The 27,943-nt window shown below is 44.9% G+C and overlaps 1 protein-coding gene across 1 annotated transcript in view; it reads right to left on the bottom strand.

The window, feature by feature from the left end:
• PLPP3 (phospholipid phosphatase 3) overlaps nucleotides 1-26,081 on the bottom strand; it is an 84,263-nt gene extending 58,182 nt beyond the window's left edge. Inside the window, exon 1 of the mRNA XM_047725990.1 lies at nucleotides 25,331-26,081. Within this exon, the coding sequence (XP_047581946.1) occupies nucleotides 25,331-25,469 (139 nt within the window). The 5' untranslated portion in view covers nucleotides 25,470-26,081. The remainder of the gene's footprint in view (nucleotides 1-25,330) is intronic.
• Nucleotides 26,082-27,943: the final 1,862 nt, after the last annotated feature.

Here is a 27,943-nt window from a genome sequence, read left to right as displayed (position 1 = left end):
CGGTAGTGGTTGTCGTCGCTCATGGTCTTCCTATAGAAGACATCAGCGTGAAGGAAGGCAAGTAGGGCAGCCCTTTGCCCCATGTGGGAGCTCTTCATTTCCTTTAAAGCAGCCAAGGGCAACAGTATATGGAGAGTTTTCTAAAACACCAGTGTCTTTTCAACGTTTGATTATTTCCAGTGGGGATTTTCTGAGCATTCCGTGCTGGTCTGAATGGAGTGTCCCTTGGGGGACTTCCTTGGCCCTTCACTTCATATTGACCGTCTTCATCTCTATGGAGACTCTGTTCACTTTCTCGTCGTTCACTTTTTCCCAATAAATATTTATTACGTGCCCACAATGAACAAAGGACAGACGTGAGAGCAACTGGGTAATGTGCGGTGATTATAGGTCAAACCCTTTTTTTAAATTCCTGTGAGGAAGGTAAGAAAAAGGGCAGGGGTCTGCCCAAGTGCACTCAGTGAGAAAGAGACACAGGGATCTGTGTACTGTACGGCCCCAGAGGTCACTACTTCCAGGCTTCGGTTTCAGCCAGGACGGAAACTCAGTGCCATTTCTACACCTGCTTCATGGAGAAGGCTGAGCAGGCCCCACGCAACCTCCTCTGTGCAAGAGCTTCACGGGGGGCCTTGTATTTCTTATGAACATCATACCCTACGCACCACATCCTGGCTGGCTGTGTTAGCTGGGTATTATTACATGGGTTCTGGCCTTCCCTAGGGCCTACTGGTGTGTACCTGACATTCACGCCAGACTTGTCTCACTGAATTAGAAATAAGGAAACAGAAACACCCGAAGTGTGGGGCATGCTGGAAAATAATTGGTCAGAACCCCTCAATAAACTCAATGTTATAAAAGAGGAGAATCTGTTGCAGATAAAGGAAACTAAAGAGACAATTTTATCAAATATGATGAGTGAAACTTGATTAATTAGATCTTAGATCAAAAAAAATCTATTGAACAATTTCAAGTATGAACCATGTATCAGATACTATTGAATAAATGTTACTTTTCTTGCAAAAAAATGTGGGGGTCTTGTTGGCACGCATATGTGTGTACACGTAGCTTGCCATAGTCACGCAGAAGGACAAACAGCAAAGGGGAATCTACATAAAAGATACAAAAACTGATGAAACGTATGTAACATTGGGTGGTCTTACTAAGAAACAGGATCCAACTGCCAGGACACTGGGATGCCCCTGAGCCTATGGGGTGCTGTATCCCCCCGGTACTTCAGATAAGAATGGAACAATCTGTGCAATCCTAGCAAACACTTTAGAACAATGAAAAGTTCTAACAAAGCATAGTGTACTGTACTTAACTTCATTTTTAAATAACACGATTACACAGGTTTCAAATGGTCAGTTAAATTTAGCAATTAATAATCATCATCAAACATTGTCTCACACTAATCAAATTCAAATCAAGGAAGTAATTTTTTTTTTCTTTGTTCATGGTATTTTCAATTCATGGGTAGAAAACAGGATGTGATGATAATGCATATTTCAGACTCACAGAAGCCTAAATTCAAGTCTCAAGCTACCTGACTTGGGTCTCATTTTGTCTATAAATGGAGGGGTGCTATGGCTTGGAGTGTTCCCTCTCCCCCCCAAAAAATATACATAGTTGAAGTTCTAGGCCCAGGACCTCAGGGTGTGACCTGATTTGGAGATGGGGTCTTTACAGAGGTAATTAAGTTACAATGATGTCATTAGGGTAGATCCTAATCCAGTATGACAAGTGTCCTGCTAAAATGGGGATACGTAGACGTAGAGACGCCTGAAGAGGACTTACAGAAAGGACGCCATGTGACAGAAAGGACGCCATGTTCACATGAAGACCGCCATCTTCAGCCAAGAAGAGAGACATGGAACAACTCTTCCCTCACAACCTTCAGAAGGAACCTCCTTGAATCACTATGATCTTGGACTTATAGCCACCAGAGTTGTAAGCTAGTAATTTCTGCTGTTTCAGTCACTCAGTTCGTGGTACCTTGTTACAGCAGCCCTAGCAAGCAGAGGCAACAGTACCTACCCCAGAGAGTTTTAATTTGGGGGACTAAGGCAAAGGAAAGCGAAAGGGAATGAAGAGAAATCTGTGTAATTAAAGGGTAATCCTTCATTTTGAATGACTTTAAAAAGAAATAACTTTAAATATGGCAATCAGTAGCAACACAGAAAATTGTACGAATATATATGTATGTATATATACCTACATAACCGAAAGAGAATCAAATAAAAATGACTAAAATGAAATACGCCAAATGGTAGTAACATTTGTGTTAGGTAGTAGATTACAGGTGATTTTCTCCCTTTTCCCAAATTTGGGTAGTTTAAGAACATCAGTGATGAAAATCAAAGTCATAGATTTAGAGGGGAAAAGGCTAAAAAAAACATGTATGCTAGTGTCAAACTACTTGGATTTTTCTCTTTTTTTCCATCTTTACGGAGCAACTTCTGCTTGAGTTAGGCACTAGGAAGGTGGAAGTAGAAAGAGAACAACCCTCCCTCAGATTTCAGTGTCAGGGTTCTCCATAAACAAATATTGATCCTTCACACCCCACCAAATATGGAAAGGCATGCAGTATTTCCTCCACATTTTAACCTCCCGTGCAAAATGCTCTAACACAAAGAGGGAAAGAAAAGTTGCCAGTGCGGTCCAGATATCCATAAACACATCAGAAACTTTTCTTCTAAATGCCCCCGTTCAATAAACCAATCAGCTGTTGTCACTTCTCTGATTGAGTGCAGTTGTCAGAAACACCACCTGCCAGTGCGAATCAAGAGAGAGACAAGCTGTCCCCGCATCTCATGACAACACCTAACTGATGTGAGGGTTAACCCAACCTGTCCGCAGATCCAAGGCCCCCTGGCCCGTCTGAACTCAAGTGTGCTTGCCTTTGCTGGTCCAGCACGTCTGTAAAACTGTGCAGGAACAACAGCCTTCAAGTGCCAGATAAACAATGCTAAGAAGCAAAAGCTGGGTCCCCTTAGATTTTGACTCTCAAAAACCACCCAACATAGGCTCCATTCTTGATGCTCGTGGGGGGCACAGAGGATGCATTTAAGATCACTCATCTATGACCAACTGTCCCTTCTTGCTCACAGCCCGGAGTCCCATCTGTTCCAGAAAACTCAAGCTTTCCAAACGTGTGACCCAGAGTTACTGCCCCTCTTCCAGGTGATGGTCCCAGTGGACCCAAGCCCTCCTCCCAGGCTCAGTTCTGTGGCCAGTGGTTCTGCCAAACCCACTCATTTCCTTTTGTTGTTCCCATTGTTCTATCTCACCCCCTCGGCCCCCTCCCCTGATCTTACCCAGCAGTTGACAAGAAGTGGGTCTTTACTGCTCCGGGAAGTTTTTGTTTAGTAGGTACAGGTACATAAAAATGAAGAACAGGAGGAGACTAGAATCTGCCAGAACTTACTGTCCCCTGCTTGAGTTACATCCTTGAGCCTTCTCCGTGTTTGTCACCCTTCTCTAACTGATCTGTGCCCTTGGGGCTCAATATTGGGTTGGTTGCTGCTGTGAAGATGAGTATTAGAAGCATCACTGCAGGGAAGGTCATGTTTAAAAACCTGTTTGGGGGGTGGTGTGGGAAGAGGGTCACGCATATGTGAACGCATTGATGGATACGTATGAGGAAAGGCAGTCTCCTTGCCTTCAAGCCTTCAAGTTCTGGTCAACTCAGGTATGAGCTCCTTGAGCAAGAACCATACCCTTCCAACTCTACAGTTCCTGGCAGATAGCAGGTGACCAGTAAATGTCGCACAAATAAATGGGTCAGTAAGTGAATTCATGAACATAGTTGCTCTGGGTCTTGAAAGAAAACCTTTGCTCTCAGGTCAGACAGCCGTGCTAGAATGGTCACGTCTGTGTGTCCCTTCAGGGATCATTTCCCTCTTCTGTTAGAAGACTTAGAAGAGTGGTGATTAAGCTGACAGAGGAAAGATAACAGCTTCTGAAAACAACTTTCGAGGGTTTTGGAATAAACTCTCACTGTATGGAGAAAGTTTATACTTCCTCCATCGATCTCATAGTCCCTCTCCTCCTCGGCAAGTCCCAGGGCGCTGTTCCAATCCCACACTGCTCTGTGCTGAGGCCAAAGCCCCGTTTCCTGCCTCAAAAGGCCCTTTGTTTGGGCTCTCTTTCCAAATCAGCGTATCCTGAGCTTGAACCCTCTTGCTTTTGAGAAGTCCGATGCCTTGCCAGCAGAAGGCCTTGCCAGCAGGTTTGTAGTCCTAACAGCTTTCAGAAACCTCAATGTGAGGGCACGTCTATAGCTAAGAAACTCTTTTCATGGGAGGGGGTGGGGAGAGGGAGTATTATTTTAAGAGTTGCAAAAACAACTTCAAATTGACTCTTTAGTCTTTAATTGCTACCAGAAGACTGAGAACTTCTTGTTCTCTTGTATTTAATTAAGATGATAGTTTTAATCAACTTTAAATGATATTGGTTAATACGCTCAGCTTAATGTCTCAGGCAAGGTTTGCCTCCGAACACTGGAATGCATTAAAGACGGATTCCCAGTGTGCACTCTCCCAACTGGAAAACACCTTCCTTCAGCGAAAGCAGATGGAAAGGTAGCCACATCAGTACAGCTGCCATCAGATTCTCTGGAAGGACTCCAGAGCTACTTTCCAAAGATCAGGTAAGCTACGTCCAATCCGTACTTTGTATACTACACACACCGTCAATCCAGGTAGCACTCTCCCACACGCTTATTTGTTCTAAAGCTTGCCAATTATCTGGGACAGAAAATGGTTTCTGAATAAAAACTTTTGAGGGGGCAGGGCAGAGATCAATGCGGAAGAGCCGGTGCTCTGCCAGGCATCTTCCAACCTTGGGACAACCTTGAAGATAGGAATTCTTGTCCCCATTTGCCAGATGAGGAAACTGAATTTCAGAGAGATTATGACCCTTGCATTGGGTTGTGAGCTAGCAAAACAGTGGAACCAAGATTTGAGCCCAGAACTGCCCCAAGACACATCCTGCTTCTGTTCTTAGAGTGGAACACTTTAGGCAAGCCTTAAGTTGAGATGACTCTCTTTGTCCCTCCTCTTATGTTGACGTCTTGTGACAGGATTCAGGCATTCAATATACGGTCAACACTCCCAACTAAGGTTTTATTTCTTCTGGATTTTACCCATTTTCTAAGCACTGTGCTAGGGACAGTCTTTTCTATTTTATGGCCTCAAGCAGATCTTAAAGACCATCAATTCAATGGCCCCATTATTTAGGTGGGGAGTATTAGACCAACAGAGCATAAGTGCTCTGCTTAATTAAGGTCTCTAACCAGTGCCAGAGCTGAGATGAGATGACTTGAGATGGGGGGTGGTAAAAGTACCCCAAAATAGACAAGTGAGGAAGTGGGATGAGCAGAAAGCAGCCACCAGCATGGATACCCTTTCCCACAGGCACAGAGGAAGGGGAGGGTGCTTGGAAGAGGGAAGACATGATCAAAGGCCAGAAGGCAGACATCTGTGGGGTGTGTCTTGGACACAACGAGAGCAATATAGCAGAAGGCGGATGTCAACGAGAATACCTATGCCTTCAAAATTAGGCTGGCAGGAACTCGAAACCGATAACAGTCGATGCCTCTGGGGATTAGAATTTAGAGGACTGATGGGTGAGAGGGTTATTCCCTTTAAGCATAATCGTATTTCTGGAATTTTTTTTACTATAAGAATCTATTACTATGCTTTGGCATGTCGTGTTAAGGTTTAAAAGGCTTTGGAGATTACTGACACATGGGGGGGGCCACTATCTGGTTTGCAGAAGAACCGAATACACAGTATCCAGGGAGGCTTTAAAATATGGAACTTACTAAATAAATAAATAAAATATGGGCCTTACTGGATTTGAACTTGAATTTGCACAAGGTAATGGTTTTATTTCTTTTGGATTTGACCCATTTTCCAAGACAGTTAACTTCTTCTAGCCTCGTCATCTCATCCATAAAATAGAAGCAGGCAGGGGGAACTTGATGGTCAGGTCCCCTCACCTCCTGCATCCTAAGATTTTCCTAAAGCGTGGTGGTCAATACTGGCCAGAGCTGAAACACAAGAACCGCTCTGCTGGTGGAATGCCTTATTTGACAGCAGGGCTGAATAGCATTCTCCTGATTCGCAGTCCAAACAACAGTGATGTTGCCACTCAGCCTCCCCAATCAGTTCTGCTACCTCTGTATGATGTCGGTGCTGTAATCCTAGAGTTGATCTACCAGTGTCCACTCTAGAAGACTCACGGGCAGCAACCACATCCAATTCATCGTTAGATCCTGACACCAAGCACAGCACCTGGTACATTAAAGATGCTCAAGGAATATTTGTTGAAATGATACATCACAATGACTTATTCTGGGGCTGTAATGATAAAATCTATTAATATTATTAATGATGGTAGTAATTACTTAACAACACAGTACCAAGCATAGCTGATGCTGTGTTATAACTATGGGAAGGCAGATTTCATATTAACATACTTGTTGGGGCGCCTGGGTGGCTCAGTGGGTTAAGCCGCTGCCTTCGGCTCAGGTCATGATCTCAGGGTCCTGGGATCGAGTCCCACATCGGGCTCTCTAATCGGCAGGAGGCCTGCTTCCCTCTCTCTCTCTCTCTCTCTCTCTGCCTTCCTCTCCGTCTACTTGTGATCTCTCTCTGTCAAATAAATAAATAAAATCTTAAAAAAAAAAAAAAACATACTTGTTGAGGCCGACAGTCACAGTCAAGGAAAGTTAACTGGGCACGGTGACCCAGTAAGTTAGAAAGTTAGGACATAAACCCAGATTTCTTTTTTTTTTAAAGCCAGATTTCTTATTTCCAGTTTGGGCAACTTTCCTCTGCAGAAGGCTTCTGCTCTCTCCCTGAAGAACCCCACCTAAGGCAGGACCAGATGAGGAAAAACTTTTCACTCTAAAAACAGCCCTAGCTTTTAAGGTAAGTTAAACTTTTTTTTTTTTTTTAAACGGGAGCTATCATCGTTAATACAAATTCAGTCTGTTGACCAAGTTCAAAACACTATACGAATACAACCTTGAACTCAAAATATCTAACTGCATTTAATTTCATATATACCCAATTCTCTCAAGTTAGTTAGTACTTGATGGGCTGTTACAAACTCCAGAAGCAAAGGGTTTGTCCCCCCCCCCCCCATTTCATCACACTGCTTTGCAGGAAGTACATATTAAGTATCCACTGTTTAGCTTTATAATTATACTTAATAATAATGTAGCTATTTATAGAAAGAAGACATACTGTGCCAGTGGCTACCTTACCATTGTGGTTATAAAGGCTGCAAAAATGTTTTTCTTCTTGTTTCTTGTCTCTATTTTCTAAAATAACTTTTTGTTGACATTTTCTTTAGTAAAAATTTTTTTGAAAGCACCTTTTCTTTTTTTTTTAAAGGTTTTATTTAAATTTGATTTGGTTAACATATAGTGTATTATTTGTTTCAGAAGCAGGATTTAGTGATTCATCAGTTACATATAATACCCAGTGCTAATTCCATCAAGTGCCCTCCTTAATGCCCATCCCCCAGTTACCCCATCTCCCTCCTCCCCCATTTTCTTTAATAAAAATTATTAAGCATCTATTATATACCAAGAAGTCATATCCTATTAAGGTGGAACTGTACAAAACTGAAAGCAAACCAAAATTTTCCACCTAAGAAAGATAAATACAAAGGGCCCAAAGAAGGTCTAATTCTGCCAGAGGAAATCAGGAAAGGCTTCACAGAAGGGGCTGCCCTTGAACTGAATGAGTATCGTGAGATAAGTAGCACATATCGAATGAAGAGAAAGAATGACAGTGGGAAAGCACATGGATTGGCCACAAGATGGAGATGTCTGGGATAAGAGTATGGAGCAGTGGAGTGGGTGAGGGGGGTAGGAAGCAAGGGAATGAGGAGCAGGAAAGGTTAGCTGGGGTATGATTCTGAAGGGTCTCAGATATATTTGAAAGTTTATTTTGTAGTCAATGAGAGGTCATTAAAAGTCCCGGTCTGTAGAGAAGGACCGATGTGATCCAGAGTTTTAAGAAATGACTCCTGTATACTTAATGCATAAAAGATATATGGGGGAGATCAGACAACCTTGAAATAAAACCTCTAAAGAAATATTTTCAGCCACAGGTATGTGACACCATGCATCGCGAATGAAAAATAGGGAGAATGCAGAGGACAGAGCAAATTCAGAAGATATATATCTATATCTATAGCTATAGATATATATAATGTACATTTTTTTTCATTGCACAATACAGATACGACTTTATAGCCTAAAGCATTTTCCTATATATTTGTGACAGCATACCCTTGGGTTGCAATAGTTCTATGAGGTAGGGAGCGAATAAATCTTCACCCCCACTGTATCATTCCTAAAGTAGCAATGATGTTCCAGGGGTCCCCCAGCCAATACAGCAAAGCAGGGAACAGAGCCCAAGATCAGCACAGAGCTGCCTCCTAGACTCCATGTTGGAAGTTTCTCATTTAATTTTGCACTCAAAACCTGGCTGTGTTTTCTGTCTGTGTTTCTATCTCCTCATCTTCTCACCTGCCCCTCAAGGGCAGGCTCTACCTCTTGTAATTCTTTGTATCTCATTGAGCCTTTGCATTTATCTCAATAAATACTGAAGGACAGATAAGACAGACAACGGGGTCCCAGGAATGTTCTCATCTGCAGTTTTGGTCAACAGCCAAGAATGCACTTTCCCATTGGTCTGGTGGGTATTTCCCATCCATCACTGACTGGTCCAGAGTGGAGGAACAGCCCTTGCCGTGACTATGATCTGAGGTGCCTCTTGCCAACTGCGTTGCTGCTCTGCATTCTAAGTGCAAAGGATCTGTACAAAATGGGTCTTCTCTGAGTCTTATTTAACTTTTCCATGGGTCTGTGTTTGTCAAAGCTTCATGCCAGCTCTCTCAGAAAAAGAAACGCCACAAAACTTCTTTTAGGAAAAGGAGAAAAAGACCTACTTTATACACTTGCTCTCATGCTAATCACACCACCATTCAAATCCCAAATGAATAGGAAACCTACAATAGCCTGGGAAACACACAGAGCCTCTAGGCGAAGTGTGGGCTACTTCGCTCAGAATGTTGCATTTCCCTGCCTTTTTAACTCCTTTGGGGAAGACTGATAAGCAGAGGCAACAGTAGAATATGAAGCTGCTCTCCCTCTGCAGATAAGTCCCTCCATTTCTGTATGGAATTGGCAAAATATTCTCCTGCCCTGACCTGTCCTTCTCTGATGCTCTACAGAAGCTGAGCCTCTCCCACGTATTTTCAATAAAAGTGGCTGCGTGGCATGAGTGACCACCAAGCACATTCCAGCAAAGCACTTCCCCTGGAATCTTAGTAAATGATCTCTGCTAGTGATTAACTAGTTGGGTTATTAATATGGTGTGTCACCCCACCTCCCCCCACCCCCAGCAAAAGGAGTTGAGACAGGCATTGCTGACTAGGTCCATAGAAAACTAAAATGAACCCCAACCTCCTCCTTCACAGGGTTGTTATGAAATTCAAGTCAGTTAATAATGCCTGTAAAGCCCCTTGCCTTACAGTCTAGTCTGCCAGAGAAGCATTCGGCAAAATGCATGCCCTTCCCCCTTCCAGCCTGAAGGTTCTCAGCCTAATCTCTGTCCTCCAGGAATTTTACAAAGAAAAAGGCAAAACTGAAATGGGCAAAAGGCTTTAAATCCCAAACCACACTTGGAACACTTCGCAAGGCCTGATAATTTCACTTCAAAACTTTCTGGCTGACTTGCTTGCTTCGTAAGCTTATTATTGAAAATAGAAGTCAGTGCAAATTCCAACGCCAGTCTTCACAGCGGGAGGAAAGAGCAGAGGTGTTGACTGGTTCTTATCCCAGGCACTCGACCACTTTCCAGTTGCAGGATCCTCAGTAAGCTACTCAACCTCCCCCCAAAGGGCAAGGGTTTCATCTGTAAAAATCAGTTCTAGGAGTATCTCTCCCTTTCGGCATTATACTATCTGATGAGACACGTGGATATGCCTGACTATACCATAGGGCTCAAAAATGTCCTTTTCCCAGTCTTTTTCCAGTTGGCGTTTGGAGAATGCCATCCTGGGTGTTATGGCATTTGTCTTTTGTTAGCTTTCAGGATTTAGGCACCTAGAGATCTAGAATGAGAGAAACTGAGGCAAAAAAGGACATTTACATTCTAATTCTCAGATGCATATTTTATCATTTACTGGAACTAGCCACGGAAAGAGACTATTAATTAACAATAACTGGATTTCACAGCAGAAGACTGCAGAACCGCAAACATCCAATTTAAGGCAAAATCATAATTAAAGGTTCTTCAGCCATTAGTGGCCCTAGGTAAATGAAACCAAAAGTCAAGATGGCTTATTTCCCTCATGGGACTGAAAGCACCCAGTATTTTTAATGTTTTGACCCAAGAAATGTATTTTAATTTCCCAAGCAGCCCCTGGGAGTCACCCAATGCCTACAGTGCAGATCTTCCAAAGCAATGGTTTACTAGGAAGAGGGGAGCCCATCATCCCTCCCGCCTAGTTACTGGAGTTACTTTCTCCAAAGAGATTCAAGCGAGAAGCCCACTAAACAAGACTCAGGTAAGTTGGTAACAACCTTGGGAATATTTTTAAAAAATCTCAGCCTGCTAGAAGTTCTTCCCTATAATTACAGCATATGAGATTACTTCAGAAGAAAATACTACATATTTAATCAGAATGTCCACCAAGGCCAAGATGACAGCAAGACAAATGTAATGCTGGGAACTAACGTCTTAGGCCATTCTTCCCCAGAAACCTATGGAGGCCAAATCGACCAAAACAGCTACTTTGGGCAAGTGTCTAATGAAATCCACTGTGCGGCTGACAAGCATTTCTGCCACTTCCTGTTAGTGGTTGCTAACTCCACAACAATGTGGGTCATTTGTGGGGAAGAGGCTACTAGCAGAAATTCTATTCACCACATTTAATGAAGGTGCTGTGCCCACAGCCACTAACCAGAGAAGCTCACAATTTCTCTATGTAACCCAAAGGTTACAACAAACCACAAGGACAGCAGATCAAGTCCATGATACAAAAAAGATCACTAACAGAGCGACTCATTACTGATGTGAGTGACAAAGGCCTAGCCCCTCTTCCCTCTAGACCATCTTCCCATGATACGATGTCTTCCCCTCCTCTAAATTCACAGAGTGGCTGGCGTATTTTAGGATGTCCAGGCTTCTGACCACCAAAGATACCTGCCACTTTCTTCCTGACCCTCTGTGATATCTGGAAGATGTCTTCATTTCCCAAGTAAACTATATTTTGAATTCACTCTCTCCTTTTGTTAATCAAAGCAGAGAAAGTGGCAACCCCGTCTCCTGAGTAGTGGAAATAACCAGCAAGATCAGAGTGAGTGGACAGGGGTCCTTCGACATTCACCTCATAGCACAGAATGCCAGTGCTCTGACTCAGCTAGGCAGAGACCGATGCTCTAAGTGAGTCTCGACTAGCTGCACACTGGTAAATGTGCTACAGTACAGGTTAGCTATTTCTGAAGCGCTGAAAATAGCATAAGATGGCTCCTAGCTGCCCTAATATACCTTTACAGGTCCAGAGAGCCCAGGGTGAGAATCCCAAGTCTAACCCATTTTGGACAAACCATCACATGTGACAATGGGAGAGCTAGCACAGAGGGGTGTGGACAGAAAGGGAACTTCAGAAGCCCTGGAGAACAAAAGCAGCAGAGCCCGGTGGCGAAAGATGGCCCAATGGGTCAGACGTCTTAGGTCTGAACCCAATGCTGCAAGTCACCGCCACGGAACCTCTGAGAAGTGATCTTTTTTTTTTTTTTTTAAGATTTTATTTACTTATTTGACAGACAGATCACAAGTAGGCAGAGATAGGGGAAGGGAAGCAGGCTCCCCACTGAGCAGAGAGCCCAATGCGGGGCTTGATCTAGGACCCTGGGATCATGACCCGAGCTGAAGGCAGAGGCTTCAACCCACTGAGCCACCCAAGCGCCCCTGAGAAGTGATTTTTTTTTAACCTCTCTGAACCTCATTTCTATGAAATGGAGATAAACAGTAAGAAGGACCCCACAGGCTCACTGGGAGGGTTAAACGAGTGAACGCGTGCACACTGCTCCGCCCAGTGAGAGGCACAGAGCAGGTACCTGACAAATGTCAGCAACTGTCATTATGTGGGCAGGCCTGAGTGCCAGCCCAGCCCCCACCCACATGAGCTGTGTGAACCTGGGCAAACCATTTGCCCTCTCTGAGTTGCTAAACCAGGTGACTGACATCTCCTTATTCTATTACTGGAAAGATGAAGCAAGACCGCATCTAATGCTTCCGGTAACAAAGGTGAGTGTCTCTTCCGCACCCTTTTGTCATAGGGGTGCTTTAAATTTTTAAGCACTTACAGTTTAACTTTCAGTGTAACTTACAACTTGACACTTCGACTAATTCCTAAAGGTGTGTGTTCGGGTCTTAACAGTCTTTAACCATCTCCGGCATCCAGCACGTGAGTCCAAAAGATACACAGTAATTCTGACTTCTGGGATGACTGGTGCGTACACAGCCACACATGTAGCAGGTAAAGGGTGAACGATCAACCTCATCCGAAACTACAATTCTACCTCATGGCCTTAAACAATACTGTAAAACAGATCCTAGGAATATGAAGAGCTTAATATTAGCATCTGTACACTTAATCGTTTTCCAGAGCCTCTGAAGACCCCAGGCTTGTTTTCATTTGGCGGAGGCAGGAATGTGCTTGTGACATCTCGGGTCTGTGGAAGTATGTTACTCAGCGGGTGAGCGGGGCTCGCTGACCACCCAGCATCTTTTTCTCAGTCAGCTTCATTGTTCTCGGCTCACTCATCTCCAACCCAGTGACAGTAGTGAACTCATTAAAAACTTTGCTTCTTTGTGGAAAATGGCTGGAAGAACAAAGCCACACTAGAGTGGTTTCATGAATATGTTAATTCCAAAGGTCTTTGGTAAAACTTTTGTGTTCTCTCCTTACATATTTTAATTAATCCTAAAACAGTTCTAAAATGGCACAGCCACAGTGGAAAACGGTTTGGCGGTTTCCTCAAGAAGTTAAACACGGAGTTACCATGTGATCTGGCAATTCCACTCCTTAGGCATAGATACCCAAGAGAACTGAAAGTGTGTGCCCACACAAAAAACCTGAACATGAGTGTTCATAGCAGCATTATTCAGAATGACCAGGAAGTGGAAAATACCCAGATGTCTATCAACTGGTAAGTGTATAAAATAAATGTGGTATGCCCATACAAGAGAATATTATTTGGCAATAAAAGTCAATGAAGTTGGGATGCCTGGGTGGCTCAGTGGATTAAGCCACTGCCTTCAGCTCAGGTCATGATCCCAGAGTCTTGGGATCGAGTCCCGCATTGGGCTCCTTGTTAAGCAGGGAGCCTGCTTCTCTCTCTGCCTCTGCCTGCCTGCTTGTGTGCTCTCGCGCTCTCTCTTCCTCTCTGACAAACAAATAAATAAATAAATAAAATCTAAAAAAAAAGAAAAAAAAGAAAAAAAGTCAATGACGTTCTAACACAGGCTCAACGAACATGCTATACATTGGTGATAAGTTATGGATGAACCTTGCAAACATTATCTCGAGTCAAAGAAGCCATTCATGAAGACCACATATTATATAGTTTCACTTAAATGAAATGTTGAGAATAGGCAAATGTACAGACCTAAAGAGTTGGTCAGTGGTTGCCTTGGCAGGACCAAAAGGGTAAATGGAGGGTGACTGCTAACAGGTGCAAGTTTCTTTTTGCAGTGTTGAAAATGTTCTAAAATTGATAATGGTGATGGTTGCCCAGCTCTGTAAACTGTACTGAAAGCCTGTGAACTGTACGTTATCTCTATATAACATATGTGTAATTCATATATATACGATATATATAACACATATACATATATAACATATATATAATTTAGATATTATATCTCAACAACACCGTTTTTAAAAAATACCATTACAACCCAAGAAAAACTGTTTCTCTAAACCAGAAGGATTTCTTTCTTTTTCTTTTTTTTTAAAGATTTTATTTATTTATTTGACAGATAGAGATCACAAGTAGGCAGAGAGGCTGGCAGAGAGAGAGGAGGAAGCAGGCTCCCTGCTGAGCAGAGAGCCTGATGCAGGGCTCAATCCCAGGACCCCGGGGTCATGACCCGAGCCGAAGGCAGAGGCTTTAACCCACTGAGCCACCTAGGCCCCCCAAACAGAAGGATTTCCAATGGCCCATTTATTTTAAGGGGCATTTGAGAACCTAAGAAATTCCAGAGCTTCATCTGCCTAGTAAGGCCATGACCATGAAGCATCTCAGTAATCCTACAAGATGGATTTCATTTAGCTTTCTACTACAAACACTGCATGGAAAGTGGGAAGGGAATGGCAGCACCACTGTTCAGAGGTTCCCACCCAGGAGATCAGGAGCTACCTATCATCCTTCTCACCCACCCTTCTCTTCTCAGTCTCCAATGCTTACGGTCCAACTCTGCCTCCCTGTTACTGGTCCCCTCCCCTCTCTCCCATTTACCTCGCCTCAAACCCAGCAATCTCAAATGCAACTCAGAGCAGATTCATCCTCTCTTAAAAACTATTCATGAATATGCTAATTCCAAATATTGTCCATAAAACGTTTCATTTTTTTCCTTACATATTTTAACTAATGTCACGCTATTTCTAAAATACGGTGCAGCCACTATGGAAAAAACCATTTGGCAGTTCCTCAAAAAGTGAAACACGGAGTTACCATATGACCTAGCAATTCCACTCCAGCTATATACGGTGTTTGGTTTCTATATGACATTTTCCATAATAAAAAGGAAAACGAAAACAAAAATAAAATTTCATTGGCTCGGCTGGTCCTCCGAAATAAAGTTCAAGTCCTTCCACTGCCTGCCTTTCACCGCCCCCTTCCCTGATCTGGCTCCCAACTATCTCTCTGGCCTCATCTCCAACATCCTCCTTCCATCACACGGTACAGACACACAACGCCGTACTACACAGCAGCCTCTCACACTCACCCTTCCCAGGCTTGTTCACGCATGCCCTGCTCAGCACCTGCTGCTCCCTGTGCTGGATCGCCCTCTCCCCTCTCCTGGCACATGAGCTGGGATTTCTCTTGCATGACCCAGCTCCACGCCCTCAGGCAAACTTCCCCATTCTTCATTTCCTTGCTAAAGCTCCTCCTCTACCATCCACATTCGTGACACTTAGTGTGTTTAATCTCACCAAGTCTGTTTCCCACTCCCAGCCTGAGAATACTTAAAGGTCAAGAGATCCTGGGGGCCCAGCACAGAGTAGGTGCTCAGGAAGCAACCACGGAAGACAAGACTGATGCTTGAAAGACAGATACAAACCTAGACTTAATTAAATAGGCTCTCTAGAAATTACACTGATTGATACCGCAAACTAATTGGGGGCCAGATATAAAGAAACCATCAATGAGAATGGCTTCCTTCGTGTCAATATAATTATGTGTATTATGTGCTTTGGGGGATACATAAACAGGAACCAAAGCATACTGCTTATTATAACGAGGTGCTTATACTGATTTGCATTTCTCTGCAAAACTCTCGAGGCATATAATTTTGTTAATTTGTGACAAACCTCAAAAACACGCTTACCACCAATATTCTGATTGCAACGTATACTTTCAAAGCATACAGAAATCAGTAAGTTCCCTTCAAAAGTTTCCAACTGGATCCTATGTGTGTTGTTTGGTTTGGTTTTAAATTGGGAGAATTTCAAGGCAGATTTTAATTTATAAGCCTGGATCTAAGGGAAGGAGAGTTCCACGAGGATGTATGAGAACCTGACCTAGCTCTCTTTTGAATGTTGGCCCCACCAACTAAGGCAGGACCTTGAGAAAATTATTTAATCTGAGACTCTGTTTCCTCCTTGGTCAAAGGAGAATAGTTTCTACCTCAAGAGGTTTTTAAAAAGCAAAAACTTTGAAAACTTTGGTTTCTCTTTCTTCTCTCCTGTGATACATCGTTTACAAAAGGAGGCGCCCGTTCAAGCTCAAATCAGTCCGTGGTGATCTTTGGTAATAAGCACTTTCTAGAACAAGTGGATGAACAGTGGTATCTGAAAACTGCCTCCTCCTTCAAATTTGCCTCATGCTTCTCTGGCCTCACTTGACTATAACCCGACATTCGGGATTAAAAGTTAACCCATTTGTCTTGTTCCTTTTTTAAATGACACGGGCAGGAGAAAGAAGAGATTATAGCTCTCTGGAGAACCGGACCTCCTGGACAATACCAATTTCAAACTGACAAATCAACAACCAGAAAAGCAAAATGGTATAAAGGCAAAACACGGGCTGCAGGCCCTGATCTTTAAGGATCGCCAGACCATCACCACCCACCCAGTCCAGGCCTTGGGTTCCTCCCGTCACACCGAGGGCACAGGGTAGGCTATAGTGACAAGTGTGACAGCAGCTACTACCTGTGGGCTCCCAGCACCAGACGCCATACTTGGCATAGCCTCCCACCTCCAAGACACCCATACCATCCAATTTACAAAGCAGAAGACGGGGGCCTCGGCAACTCTCGTGACTTCCCTAGGGTTCCCAGCCAATAACAGCAAGTACGCTCCCATCTGTCAGACTCAAAAACCCGTGGTCCCCTGTTCCCACCTCTTGCCCTGCCCTGCCCCAAAAGGCCTGTGTTTCTGACGGAGATAAAAAATGACCTTGACGTTGTTGATAATGACAACTCCAAGAGTTACCATCAAATTCTTTTTTTTTTTTTTTTACAGATTTTATTTATTTATTTGACAGAAATCAGAAGTAGGCAGAGAGAGAGGAGGAAGCAGGCTCCCTGCTGAGCAGAGAGCCCGATGCGGGGCTTGATCCCAGGACCCTGGGATCATGACCTGAGCCGAAGGCAGAGGCTTAACCCACTGAGCCACCCAGGCGCCCAACTACCATCAGCTTCTAAAGACTCCATGAACTAGGCATTGAACAACTGTTCCAACAGCATTTTCATAATTTATGCTGCCCACAGAAAGGCTCATTCAACACACTCTGGGCTGTTTTGCAGTTATTTATGTATACCTAGCTCCTTACCGCCCAATGTGATCCTTGAGATTTGTATTTGTGCTGGGGCACTGGCTCAGTGATGTCAGCGTCTGACTCTTGATTTCAGCTCAGGTCATAATCTCAGGGTTGTGAGGTCAAGACCCACATAAGGTTCTGTGCGAAGTCTGCTTGAGATTCTCTCTCGCCCTCTCCCTCTACGACTTCCCACCCCATGCTCATGTGCTAGCTCTCTCTCTTTCTCAAATAAATAAATCTTGAAAAAAAAAAAAACAACTCCTATTTGTGTCCTAGAGCAGGCCCTGTAAAACATACTGTACATATTCGGACTCAATACAATTAAAACAAATAAAATGGAAGGAACTAGAAAAGAGCAAGTCTTCTCTTAAGATGACATGGCCATGTCCCTTTCAAAGGGAAAGAAGAAAGCAACCACCAAAGATGACCAAGTTCCCCGCATTGTGACTTTCCCAGATGGGGTCGTTTGCCTACACCTGCTTTTTTTCAGCTAAAGGAAAATATTTGTGTTCCCTCTGCCTGGTTATTTCTTAGGATTCTCTTCAAAGTTTTTTCCCCCTAATATATTTCAGGCAACTTTGCTGCCCAAAAAATGAGACGATTTCACAGCACCATTGAGGAGTAAGAACACTGGGAAGGAAAGGAAAATACTACTATTACTATGACTAATAATAGCAACGTGATACCTGATAATCATGATAGAGGGCTTTTTTAACTTCCTAAAGGGTTTTCAGAATCACGATCTCGTCAGAGCTTCACTGTATCAGGGTGCCACTGGGACTCTTGCTTCTTTTCCAGATGAGGACACCTTTCTGCCTGGAAAGATGAAATACTTTTCGCCCAAGTTGTACCCAGATGGGAGTGAATCCAAAGCTTGTATTGTTTCCACAATACTATGCCAAGCTAACTTTGATCTTTTAAAGGCTCTATTCCAAATCTCATTTATTCATTTCACTTTTCACTCAGACACAAACTTCAATATCTCAAAAGAAAATATTTACAGAGTTAACACCTCATTTTTCCAAAAGTGGTCACTAGGCGGGCAACTTCCACTACACAGAACTCAGTTTAGGACCCAGAAACAGATAAAAATCCCAGCCTCTCAGCAGTTAGGAGACACCACCAAGTCCCTACATTAAAAAAGTCACCAGAGGGGCGCCTGGGTGGCTCAGTGGGTTAAGCCTCTGCCTTCAGCTCAGGTCATGATCTCAGGGTTCTGGGATCAAGTCCCGCATCAGGCTCTCTGCTCACAGGGAGCCTGCTTCCCCCTCTCTCTCTGCCTGCCTCTCTGCCTACTTGTGATCTCTCTCTGTCAAATAAATAAATAAAATCTTAAAAAAAAAAAAAAAAAGTCACCAGAGACCTTCAGGCCTGCACCCAGAGGTAATTTTTCCTGTTGAATGAATTCTAACAAGCTTCATTATCTTTACTGAAAGACAGGTGTGCAGGCCACAAAGGAAAAAAAACAAAACAAAAACCTAACAGCATGAAAAGTGCCAGAACATTCAGTCCAGGGACAAAAAGCCCAGGCCGTAGCCAACTGCCCTTAAGACAACAGCTGTTAAACAACATAGTGATTGTCTGATTGGCCTGAGGAGAATCACCAGAAGCTTTTAAATAAAAAATACAGACTCCCAGGCCCTGGCCCAAAGCCTGCGGAATTTGAATTTCCTCAGAAGGAGCCTGAGAACCTCTGTTTCACACCAGATAGGTCTCCTTATGAGGTGAGTCTGTGAAATGCTGATATAATAGATACCCCCCAAATAAGTGATTGCTCCTCCAACAATGTGTACTGGCTGAACTGACACGCTGGGTAGGGTGTCCCCATAAATATCACTGCCTACACAGGGAAGAAGTCCTTGCCTACGGTCTCATTAGCATCGTGCTGCGACCAGCTGGGCTTACCAGCCCAAGCAACTGCACAGGAAGGGGAAAGAAAGAATCCAAAACTGACAGGAAATCAAAAAAGGGCTAAAAGTGGAAAGGGCCACAACTCTAACCTTAACAGTATCCCACAAAGACAGCTATACCCCCTGGTGTATCTCTTAAGTACGCTAGAAAGCTGGAGAAGAGCGGGCTAAGGGGAAGAAAAACCCCAAAAACCAAGAACCAAAAAGCAAAAACAAAAAGACCCCAGCCATTCAGGACAATGAGGAAATAGGGGTTTTCAACCATTCTGGAAAAGTCCGCAAGGCTTACCTACGAAATGGAAGTTCCCTTCTTTATTTCAACCCATGCAAGATGTTTGGCTGGACCGTTTGCCAGTGGATCAATGAAAATCTACTTCTAGGGGCGCCTGGGTGGCTCAGTGGGTTAAAGCCTCTGTCTTCGGCTCAGGTCATGATCCCAGGGTCCTGGGATCGAGCCCCACATCGGGCTTTCTGCTCTGCAGGGAGCCTGCTTCCTTCCTCCTCTCTCTCTCTGCCTGCCTCTCTGCCTACTTGTGATAACTGTCTGTCAACTAAATAAATAAAATCTTTAAAAAAAAAAAAAAGAAAATCTACTTCTATATTCTGTGGTTCACAGGGTAGACTGTTATCAAAACTAATTGAGTTATTAAAAACACATACTTAGTGAATATAATAAGAGTAACCAAAAAAAAAAAAAAAAAAGGGAAAGTTACCTATTGTGATTGTGTGCTTGTGACTATAGCTGACCCTGAGAACATAGATTTGAACAGCACGGGTCCACTTATACACAGATTTTTTTTTTTTGGATACAGTACTATAAATGTATTTTCTCTTCCTTATGATTTTCCTACGAACATTTTCTTTTCTCTAGCTCACTTTATTGTAAGGACGCAGCTTATAACACATATAACACACAAAATATGTGGGAACTGATATTTATGTTACCGGGAAGACTTCCGGTCAATGGCGGGCTGTTAGGTTTTCTGGGAAGTCAAAAAGTCATATGCGTGGTTCAAGGGTGAACTGTACTATAAATTTCAGGAGACAGGTTATAAGACACATCTGGCCAAGGAAAAATCTAGCTGGTTTCTCAGCATATTGGGTTAACTTCAGTAACAGTGCTTACTTTCCCTCCAGAATGAATACCAATATAAGCTTAAGGTCAGCATTAAGTCCTTGGTAAAAAAATGTAACAATTCAACCGACGATGAATGGTCTAACAGAAGGAATGGGTTCTGTTCAATCCAGTCAATCCAGAATGACTGGGTTTCTGCATCACAGGATGTATCTACCAGTACAGAATCCTAAAACTGTTAGTGCTAGAAGAGGTCTGAGAAGATGATTCAGGCCCTTCCCTCTACGGCAATAATGAAGAAACCCAGGCCCAGTAAAGTCAAGGGCATTTCTCTGAAGTTACGCAGCATGGAAGCGGCAGTCCAAGGCCAGAACTCCTATTTCTATAGGAGTCTGTTCCTATAGGAGTCTACAGGAGTCTGCAGCTCAGCACTGTTGGGGTGGGTGACCCCCTGTAGTAATGTACAATGAAGAGCTAAGCAAAGTGCACGCATGAGGGTCATTCCTCTCTGCCAGAAATCCGTCACAGAACCTTGCAGGGTAGCTTTACCCATTAGACGTGATCCTGCCCAACCAGCCACTTCACCAAGGGAAAAGAAAAACCTGAGATCCATAGAAAACCAACTTGTCCACAACCACACAACCGGATGCTGGCGCTGGCCAGTCTGGAATCTGAAGCCTGTGGCTCTAAGTCTCCAGTTCTCTTCGCTATACCACACCGCCTCTCTTCCAGGATGCAAAGTGAATAATTTAATAATAACACAAGATGAGGTTACGTAGCCCATATACGGAACCAGTTCTAGGAATTCTGTCTCAACCGTTTAACTGAAAGTCAAAAAAGGCCAAGAATATTCTGGAACCGCTATATTACACAGCACGATGGCTTGGCATCCAAACTCTACATTTTTACCTATTTGAGCTTCTTTCCCTTTGCTTCGTGAAACTCCACCTGTTGACTGCATTTCCTGGCAGGGACTGGCACAGGACTCTGGCTTTTCAGACTAAACCTGATCCAACACCTGCTTCTTCAAACTCCTCCCACCTCTCATGGTTTAAGTTCAGATTATCTACCCTCTGGTATCAAAAGCCAAATGAGGAACAATTTTTTTTTTTTTTTTTTTTTAAACAAGAGAACCTTCTCTAAGGACAGCTCAGGGTACACTGTGAAGATCAGTCGGCTCACAAGTTCTGCTGCATTTTAGGGGCTGCCTTCTCAGCTCAAGTGTAGAGTCAAAATGAATGGAAATCATCTGTCATCAACTAACTGGGCAAATGTGACAATCTCCTATTTGAAGTACAGCTTTATGGTCTTCAGTATAATATTATTACTGAGTATTTATTTCATGGCCTCATCTACCTGTGATTAGACACGATGTAGGAAGACAACCAGAAAACTATGTCCAGGGCCCCAGGTTATAAATCCCCTGAGTTTGCCCTTGCATTCGCCCAAGTCTCAGGAGATTAAAACAAAACAAAACAAAACGGTCACACCCAAGATTTCTTCTGATCCTTACAGCAGTGTAATGGAGTGGCCATTCTGCTCATCACTTAGCACGTGAGCTAACTGAACTCAAAGGATAAAGGGCCTTGAGCAAAGTCTACACAGAAAAAGTTGGACCTGTCTAAAGTTGCCCAGCCCTCCAAGTGCATTGGCTGGAAGGAGGCACTCAGCAGCTAGCTGGGATGAGGGACAGGAGAGAGGGAAAGTGGGTGCATAGACGCTCAGCATGGTTTTACCAAAATCTCTGCATTTTGCTCCAGCCACGTACGGCTGGTGTCCTTTCTGTGGCACCACGGTCTCGTGGGGGAAAAAGGTGCCCTCAAAAATCTGTGAACCGCGTAGTCTTGGAACTAGCTTCCAATCCAAACAATGCTGTGGGGCAACAAGACCGTATCTCTGACCAGAAGAGTTCAACCACCTCTCTCCATTTGCTTTGGTGCAAATAAGTTAACAGGGAAATGCGGAGAGGCAGGATTTTCTGCAAACAGCTTCAGCATTTTCTGATAAGTATCTTGAGTTTGAAAGGGAGATGAGCTCCAGTCACGTTCACTGAGAACGAAGCATCTACCCAAATCGACTTCATGGTGCATCTCAGAGCTTCCTCCTTAACACACAGTCTCCTCACCGGTGAAATTGAGATTATCTCTTCATGAAGGTTACAGCGAAGGGTACACACACTTACATTAAGAAGAGGCTAACAAAACTGAGAAAGACAGTAGATGCCCCTCCCTTCTTGCCTGGGAACAGCCTCTGCTGGTCTCTTGTCACCTGGTACACCAGAACCCATGCTTGAAAAACAGGAGGCGGGACATATTATGTAATTGAAAGGAAAACAAAATCAATTTCAGAAAGACTAGCACACCAAGATTCGGAACTGTATTTATCAAAGCAATTAGCTGGCAAAGACAGCTGTTCAATGGGAGGTCAACTCCCTTTGGGGTTCTCGGACACCAGATTCTTTTGGCCTTCAAACAAGAGTGGGCTTTTGTTTTTTGCTAAGAATTTCACATTCCAAGAAGGTATGTGAAACAAGTTCAACTGCTTGCATATTTCCACTCACATAACACTTATGTAGCACATCAGCTTTTATTTTTTCCAGATACAAGGAGAAGAAGCTTGGTATATATTCCTGCGAGAGAATAAACAGAAAACTATGTTTCTCTTTTTTACTATATTAGTGCCCTGTAATCCAGACCATATGATCAATAAACCATATAAAAATTAAATCAGACTGACAGTCTTAGGCAAAAAGTGAACCAAGAAGAAAAAAAAAAATTTTTAGGACTGTTGTGTAGGGCATATTAAAATCACATGTTGTGTTATTAATTTTCTCTTGGCAGCCAGACTTCTTCTCCCGCATAAATTTCTCAAGTATTTATCTTACACTTTTTCCTATTAAAGGTAGGTGAGGCATTAAATTAATGATGTTATATTTCGGTCTTTGCATAGGGGAGACACTGACCATAAGTCACTTTGAAAATGACTTTGTTGGCATTTTTTTTTTTTTTTTTAATAGCAAGGCAAATACCCTTTAAATACCCTTCTGTGCCTCAGAAGACAATGCAGGGTCCAGGTATCACCTTTTTGAGGTAAAAAAAATCATTTATTCCAACAGACCAACCGTGAGTAAACATAATCAATAGCTAGGTAGAGAATATTAGCTTTGGGGGGACACAGAGAGAGTTGGGGCAGATGAAGTGAAATGTGCAAACATCCACCTTACTTGCACCTTCACAGCACAACACTGCCCTCAGTTAAACTATAGCTAATAGGTGTGTCTTCCTGCAAATTCCTTCACACTTCTTTTCCTTTTAACAAGAATGCACCATGTCTCAGGACTGCCTTCTGAATTCAGAAGAGTGGAAGAGGGGAGGAGAACAATGAAACTGTACAAAGGCTGACAGGCTTGTTCTAGCTTTGCTTTCCTAATCACAAAGTAGGAGGTAGGAGGGTACTCAGCACAGGCCGTCTGGGAAGAGTTTACCTTACCACCAACAAAACACACCAGTAAACACTGAGAAGCCCCAGAGAAGTTTACAGCAAACAACTTCAATGTGTTTAGTGTTCTCCTTGTACTCCCCCAGGACCAGGAAGGGCCTTTTAAAAAGTCAATAGCTTGGCAGCAGACTTTAAATACTAATCTTCCCACTGTGCAGGATAATAAGCCAGCGGCCCACAGGAAGGCAGGCCCCCCAGTGACAATTCCTTTACATAGCATCTAAACCTCCAATTTCTATGAAGAGGTGGGAAGCGGATTTGCCACCTGAACTAGTCCATCTCTCTTCCCTTCCACAGAACAATTTTACCCACAGCTGTCTCTCTGTACCCAAAGGGAAGAATTCTTATGTTTTAATAATTCTAGGTGTCCCATCTTCCTTTGACTCCCAAACTTACTAGGGACGTTCAAGCCCAGGGCGGACGGACCTCAGTGAGGACGGTGCTGCAGAAAAGAGTCATAAAACACAAGAGAAGTGTAACTCCAGCCCACTAAATCTCTGGTTCGCCCAATCTGCACGGACAAATCCATTTCAAAGGGGACTTACTTCTCCGTGCAGGAGTTCTATTTTAAGGGAACTGAATTGGGAACACAGATGTTTCTTCAGTTAGCAGAGCTGGCAGAACAGCTCCTGGACCAAATCCGAGTTCTTAATGCAGGAAGGGGCCTTAGGAGAGCATCTAATTCAAACCACTCACTCAACTGATGAGGAAACTGAGGCCCAGAAGGCAAGGGGGTGGCACGCCCAGCAAGTGGCAGGGTAGCAATGTTCTGATGACAAGTCCTGTGCCCTTTCCATTACACCATGAATCGTTTAAAAAAAAAAAAAATCTACTCTGACTTCAACCTTGGAACTCCTGTAGATTCATGTCAATAGCTTTCTCCCTGCCCCCGCCAAGTTCATAAATCCTCCTCACTTCCCGATCAATTTTTTTTTTTTAGCGCCCACCGCACTTCGGGCTGGGGCATCCAACTAGTTTGGAAAACAGAAATGGACCATCACCTTAACTTTCTGGGACGGCAGTTAATCGTGGTCCCCAAACATGATCTTGATCTTGGATTGCTCTCCCAGCGCCTCAGTTTTCTAATCGGTGAAATGGAGCTCCTCACCTACCCTGCACGGAGTCAGGGCGAGGGCTGGTTGAAACCGTGTCCGTGACACAGCCTACCGCCGGCACACAGTAGGCGCCTAACAAGTGGCAGTTTAGTGGGTGCCCGCGTCAAGCCCCTGGGGCGCAGCTCCCAGCCCCCCGGGGGACGTGCGGGGTGGGGGTGAGAAGGGGAGCCGGGGAAAGGCCAGCTCGAGTTCGGCCGGGACGAGGAGGCGGGAGCGGAAGGGTTGGGTGTTTACACACAGCCAGCGAGGAGGCAGCGCGGCTGCAGGCAGGGGCCCGGCGCCCCAGGAGATCCATCTTACTCGGACGGGGGGCACCAAGCTCCGCGCGGGCTCTGGGTCACGGTTCCGCCCACCGCCCTGCGCTAAGAGGCCGAACCCACACCTTCCGCGGGACGGTGCCTGCGCCTCCCGCCGGAGGCAGCTTCTAAGGGGCCGGGCTCCGGTGGCAGGGGAGAGCCTGCGCGCGCCCCACGCCCGCTTCCAGGCCGGGAAGTCTGCAGCCTGGGGAAGGGCGGGCGCTGGGGCTCGGTGCTGCGCGAGGGCTCCGGGACAGGGCTGCCCCCCCCACCCCCCCCACCCCCCCACCCCCCACCCCAGGGGCTGACGGCGCGGGGGCGCGAGGCCGGGGCTGGGGGCCGGGGTCCGGGCTCACCCATGAAGAGGCAGAAGAGGTCGAGGCAGATGAGCAGCACCCGCTTGCTGCCGCCCTTCCGCGGGTTGTTGTTGAGCGCCGGGCTGCCCCCGTTCTTGCTCTCCGGAGCGATCGCCTTGTCGTACTTGTAGTTTTGCATGGCGCTGGCTGCGGCGCGAGCCTCCGGCCCCGCGAAGACGCCCGGCGGCGGCAGCCACACACCCTCGCGCCCGGCCCGCCTCCCGGCCGCGGCTGCTGCTGGACGCGGAGGCTCGGCCCCCCGCTCGCGGCGCGGCGCGGCGGCGACGGTGCAGCCCGCCGCGCGCTTCCCGCTGCAGCCCGGGCTGTTCTCTGCTCCGCGCTGCTCCTCTGCGCTCCTCTCTCAGCCCCACAGCGTCCGAGAGTCCAGGGGGCGGAGAGCCGGCGGCCGCGCAGACACTGCTGCGGAGCTGGGTTGCGCGGGGCGCGCGGGGCTGGCGCGTGTCCCGCTGCTGGAGCGGGTGAGTGGGCAGCGCGGGCGCTCGGCCACCTTCCTGGGCCGCTGCTTACTTAATGAATGGGAGCCGCTCCGAGCCCCGCCGCTCCGCAGCTCCTGCCCCAACTCCGACTTTTCCTCCTCCTCTTCCTCCTCCTCCTCCTCCTCCTGCTGCCGCCGCGGCTGCTGTTGTGGTCGCCTGGGTTTGTTTCTGCACTTTTATTGCACGAGGTCCTTTTAAAAAGAGAGAGAGAGACAGACAGAGGCAAAGAGAGGGACCTCCTTACTTGGCTCTGAAGAGATCACGAAAGCACAGCCCCTTCCTTAAGCTGCCTAAGACGTAGGATAATTAAGGCCACATTTTCCCCCACCCCCTTCAAAAAAAAAAAAAAAAAAATCCTAAAAGGAAAAGTTACTCTCAAACCAGAGAATCCGGGAGCCCCTAGCGTTCAGAAACACCAAGTTGTCACAAAAAAAAAGAAAACTATATAAATAAAAAGAAACACTTTCTTGCTGGCCTTGAGTCGGGCAAAAGTTGAGGCTGTGGAGCGAACAAGCGTTCTCCTCCCTTACAGATTTGGGGCTCTCAAGTATTTATTTCGCTTTGAATCGTATTATCCTGAAAATACTCAGGGAAAAACACCCAGCACCAGATACTGGGCTGGAGTCTGAGAATTTGAACTTGAGAGAAGAGTCTGGAGCCAGACCTTGTAGATTTGAATTCCGGCAGATGACTCTGTGCCTCAGTTTCTCTATATGTAAATGGAGATGTTAATTGTTTCTCCCAAATACAGTAATTGTGAAGACTGAATTAGTTAATCCATGTAAACATGTACCCCTGGTACATACAAGTGCTAGGTAAGGGTTAGCTGTGACCTTTATACCTGTTTCTGAGGTGAAGTCATCCCAAGCCCTCAGCCTTTCTGCTGGTTGGGGTGGGGGGTGTTAAGCCTGCCTGTACCACTATTGGTGAGCGGGTGTCAGGACAGCAGGAGTGCTCTCTGGAGGTATCATCTTCAGCTTGAGTTCTGGGGTAATCTAATGCTTTGCTTTAGAAGCTGTAATATTATTTTACATTATTTTATATGAGTTCATCTTTCTTTTAGACAGAAGGCTATATAAACATTCCCAAGGCATGGGTCTTCCCATATATCTTCTATAGTGCCAAGCAGAGAACTGGGCACCCAGTGGGCAATAAATGGATATTTATTCCAGGTGTCTCTTTTTATGCATCCAGAAAGAGACACAGCTATAGCTTTTTGATACTTTTACAGTGACTTGTTATGGGGTTCAGTAACCGCTATATCCAGACACCATCAACCACTTGTCCTTTCTGGAACACTCCTTTGACACTTGGCATCCCTGCCTTCCTACTCCCTCTACTTACATCGCACCTCTATCCCTTCTCTAGCTAGCAAAATGCTTCTGTTGCTCTAGAGCGCCCTGAAATGTCACCTTCTCTTTGAGCTGTTCCTTGACCCTCGGACAGAATTAACTTCAACACTTTGTTTAGAACACTCTCGAGGCACTTATCACAGTCTGATTTGGTATTATAGTTAGTAAAACTAGTCAGCTCTGTGGATTATCAGCTCTGCAGCGTCTCCCCAGTACCCAGCATAGAGTTTGGTGTCTGTTGAATGAAGCTCGAGTCCAGACTGACAACAAATGGGGTCGGCAACGAAAGGTAACATCGCTGTCTTCGGAAATCTCCAAGACTGTTCTGCAGCTGGGGCATCCAATGCCTGTCAGACACTGCCCTCTCATTTCAAAGAGCAGCAGGTAAAACCAAGCCAGGATAACTAAGAGAACAAATTCCTTAGACAGCTTTTCAGTGAGAAATACCCCTGGAAAACTTAAAATAGCAGAAACAATACAATATGATTATTGACATTTTGAAAGGAATTCAGGGATTCCAGCGTCTTTCCCTTGCCCACCCAACCCTCTTTGTAATTATATTCATCCTCGAAATTCTAAGTTAGCAAACCCTATCTGTGGAACTCTAAGCTCAAAGTCAATGCCAGTCTTGAAACTGCAGATCCCTCTCACCTCCCCACTTCCTTGGGCACCTGTGCCCCTCAGGCGGCTGCTTTTTTCCCATGATAAACTACTCTGTTCTATCATTAGAATTTTAGCATTACCTCCCTTTACATTTCCTGTCT

Source organism: Lutra lutra, chromosome 4 (genome assembly GCF_902655055.1).
Source record: "Lutra lutra chromosome 4, mLutLut1.2, whole genome shotgun sequence".
Taxonomy (NCBI): Eukaryota; Metazoa; Chordata; class Mammalia; order Carnivora; family Mustelidae; genus Lutra; species Lutra lutra.
This window is presented reverse-complemented; position numbering and strand designations above follow the sequence as displayed.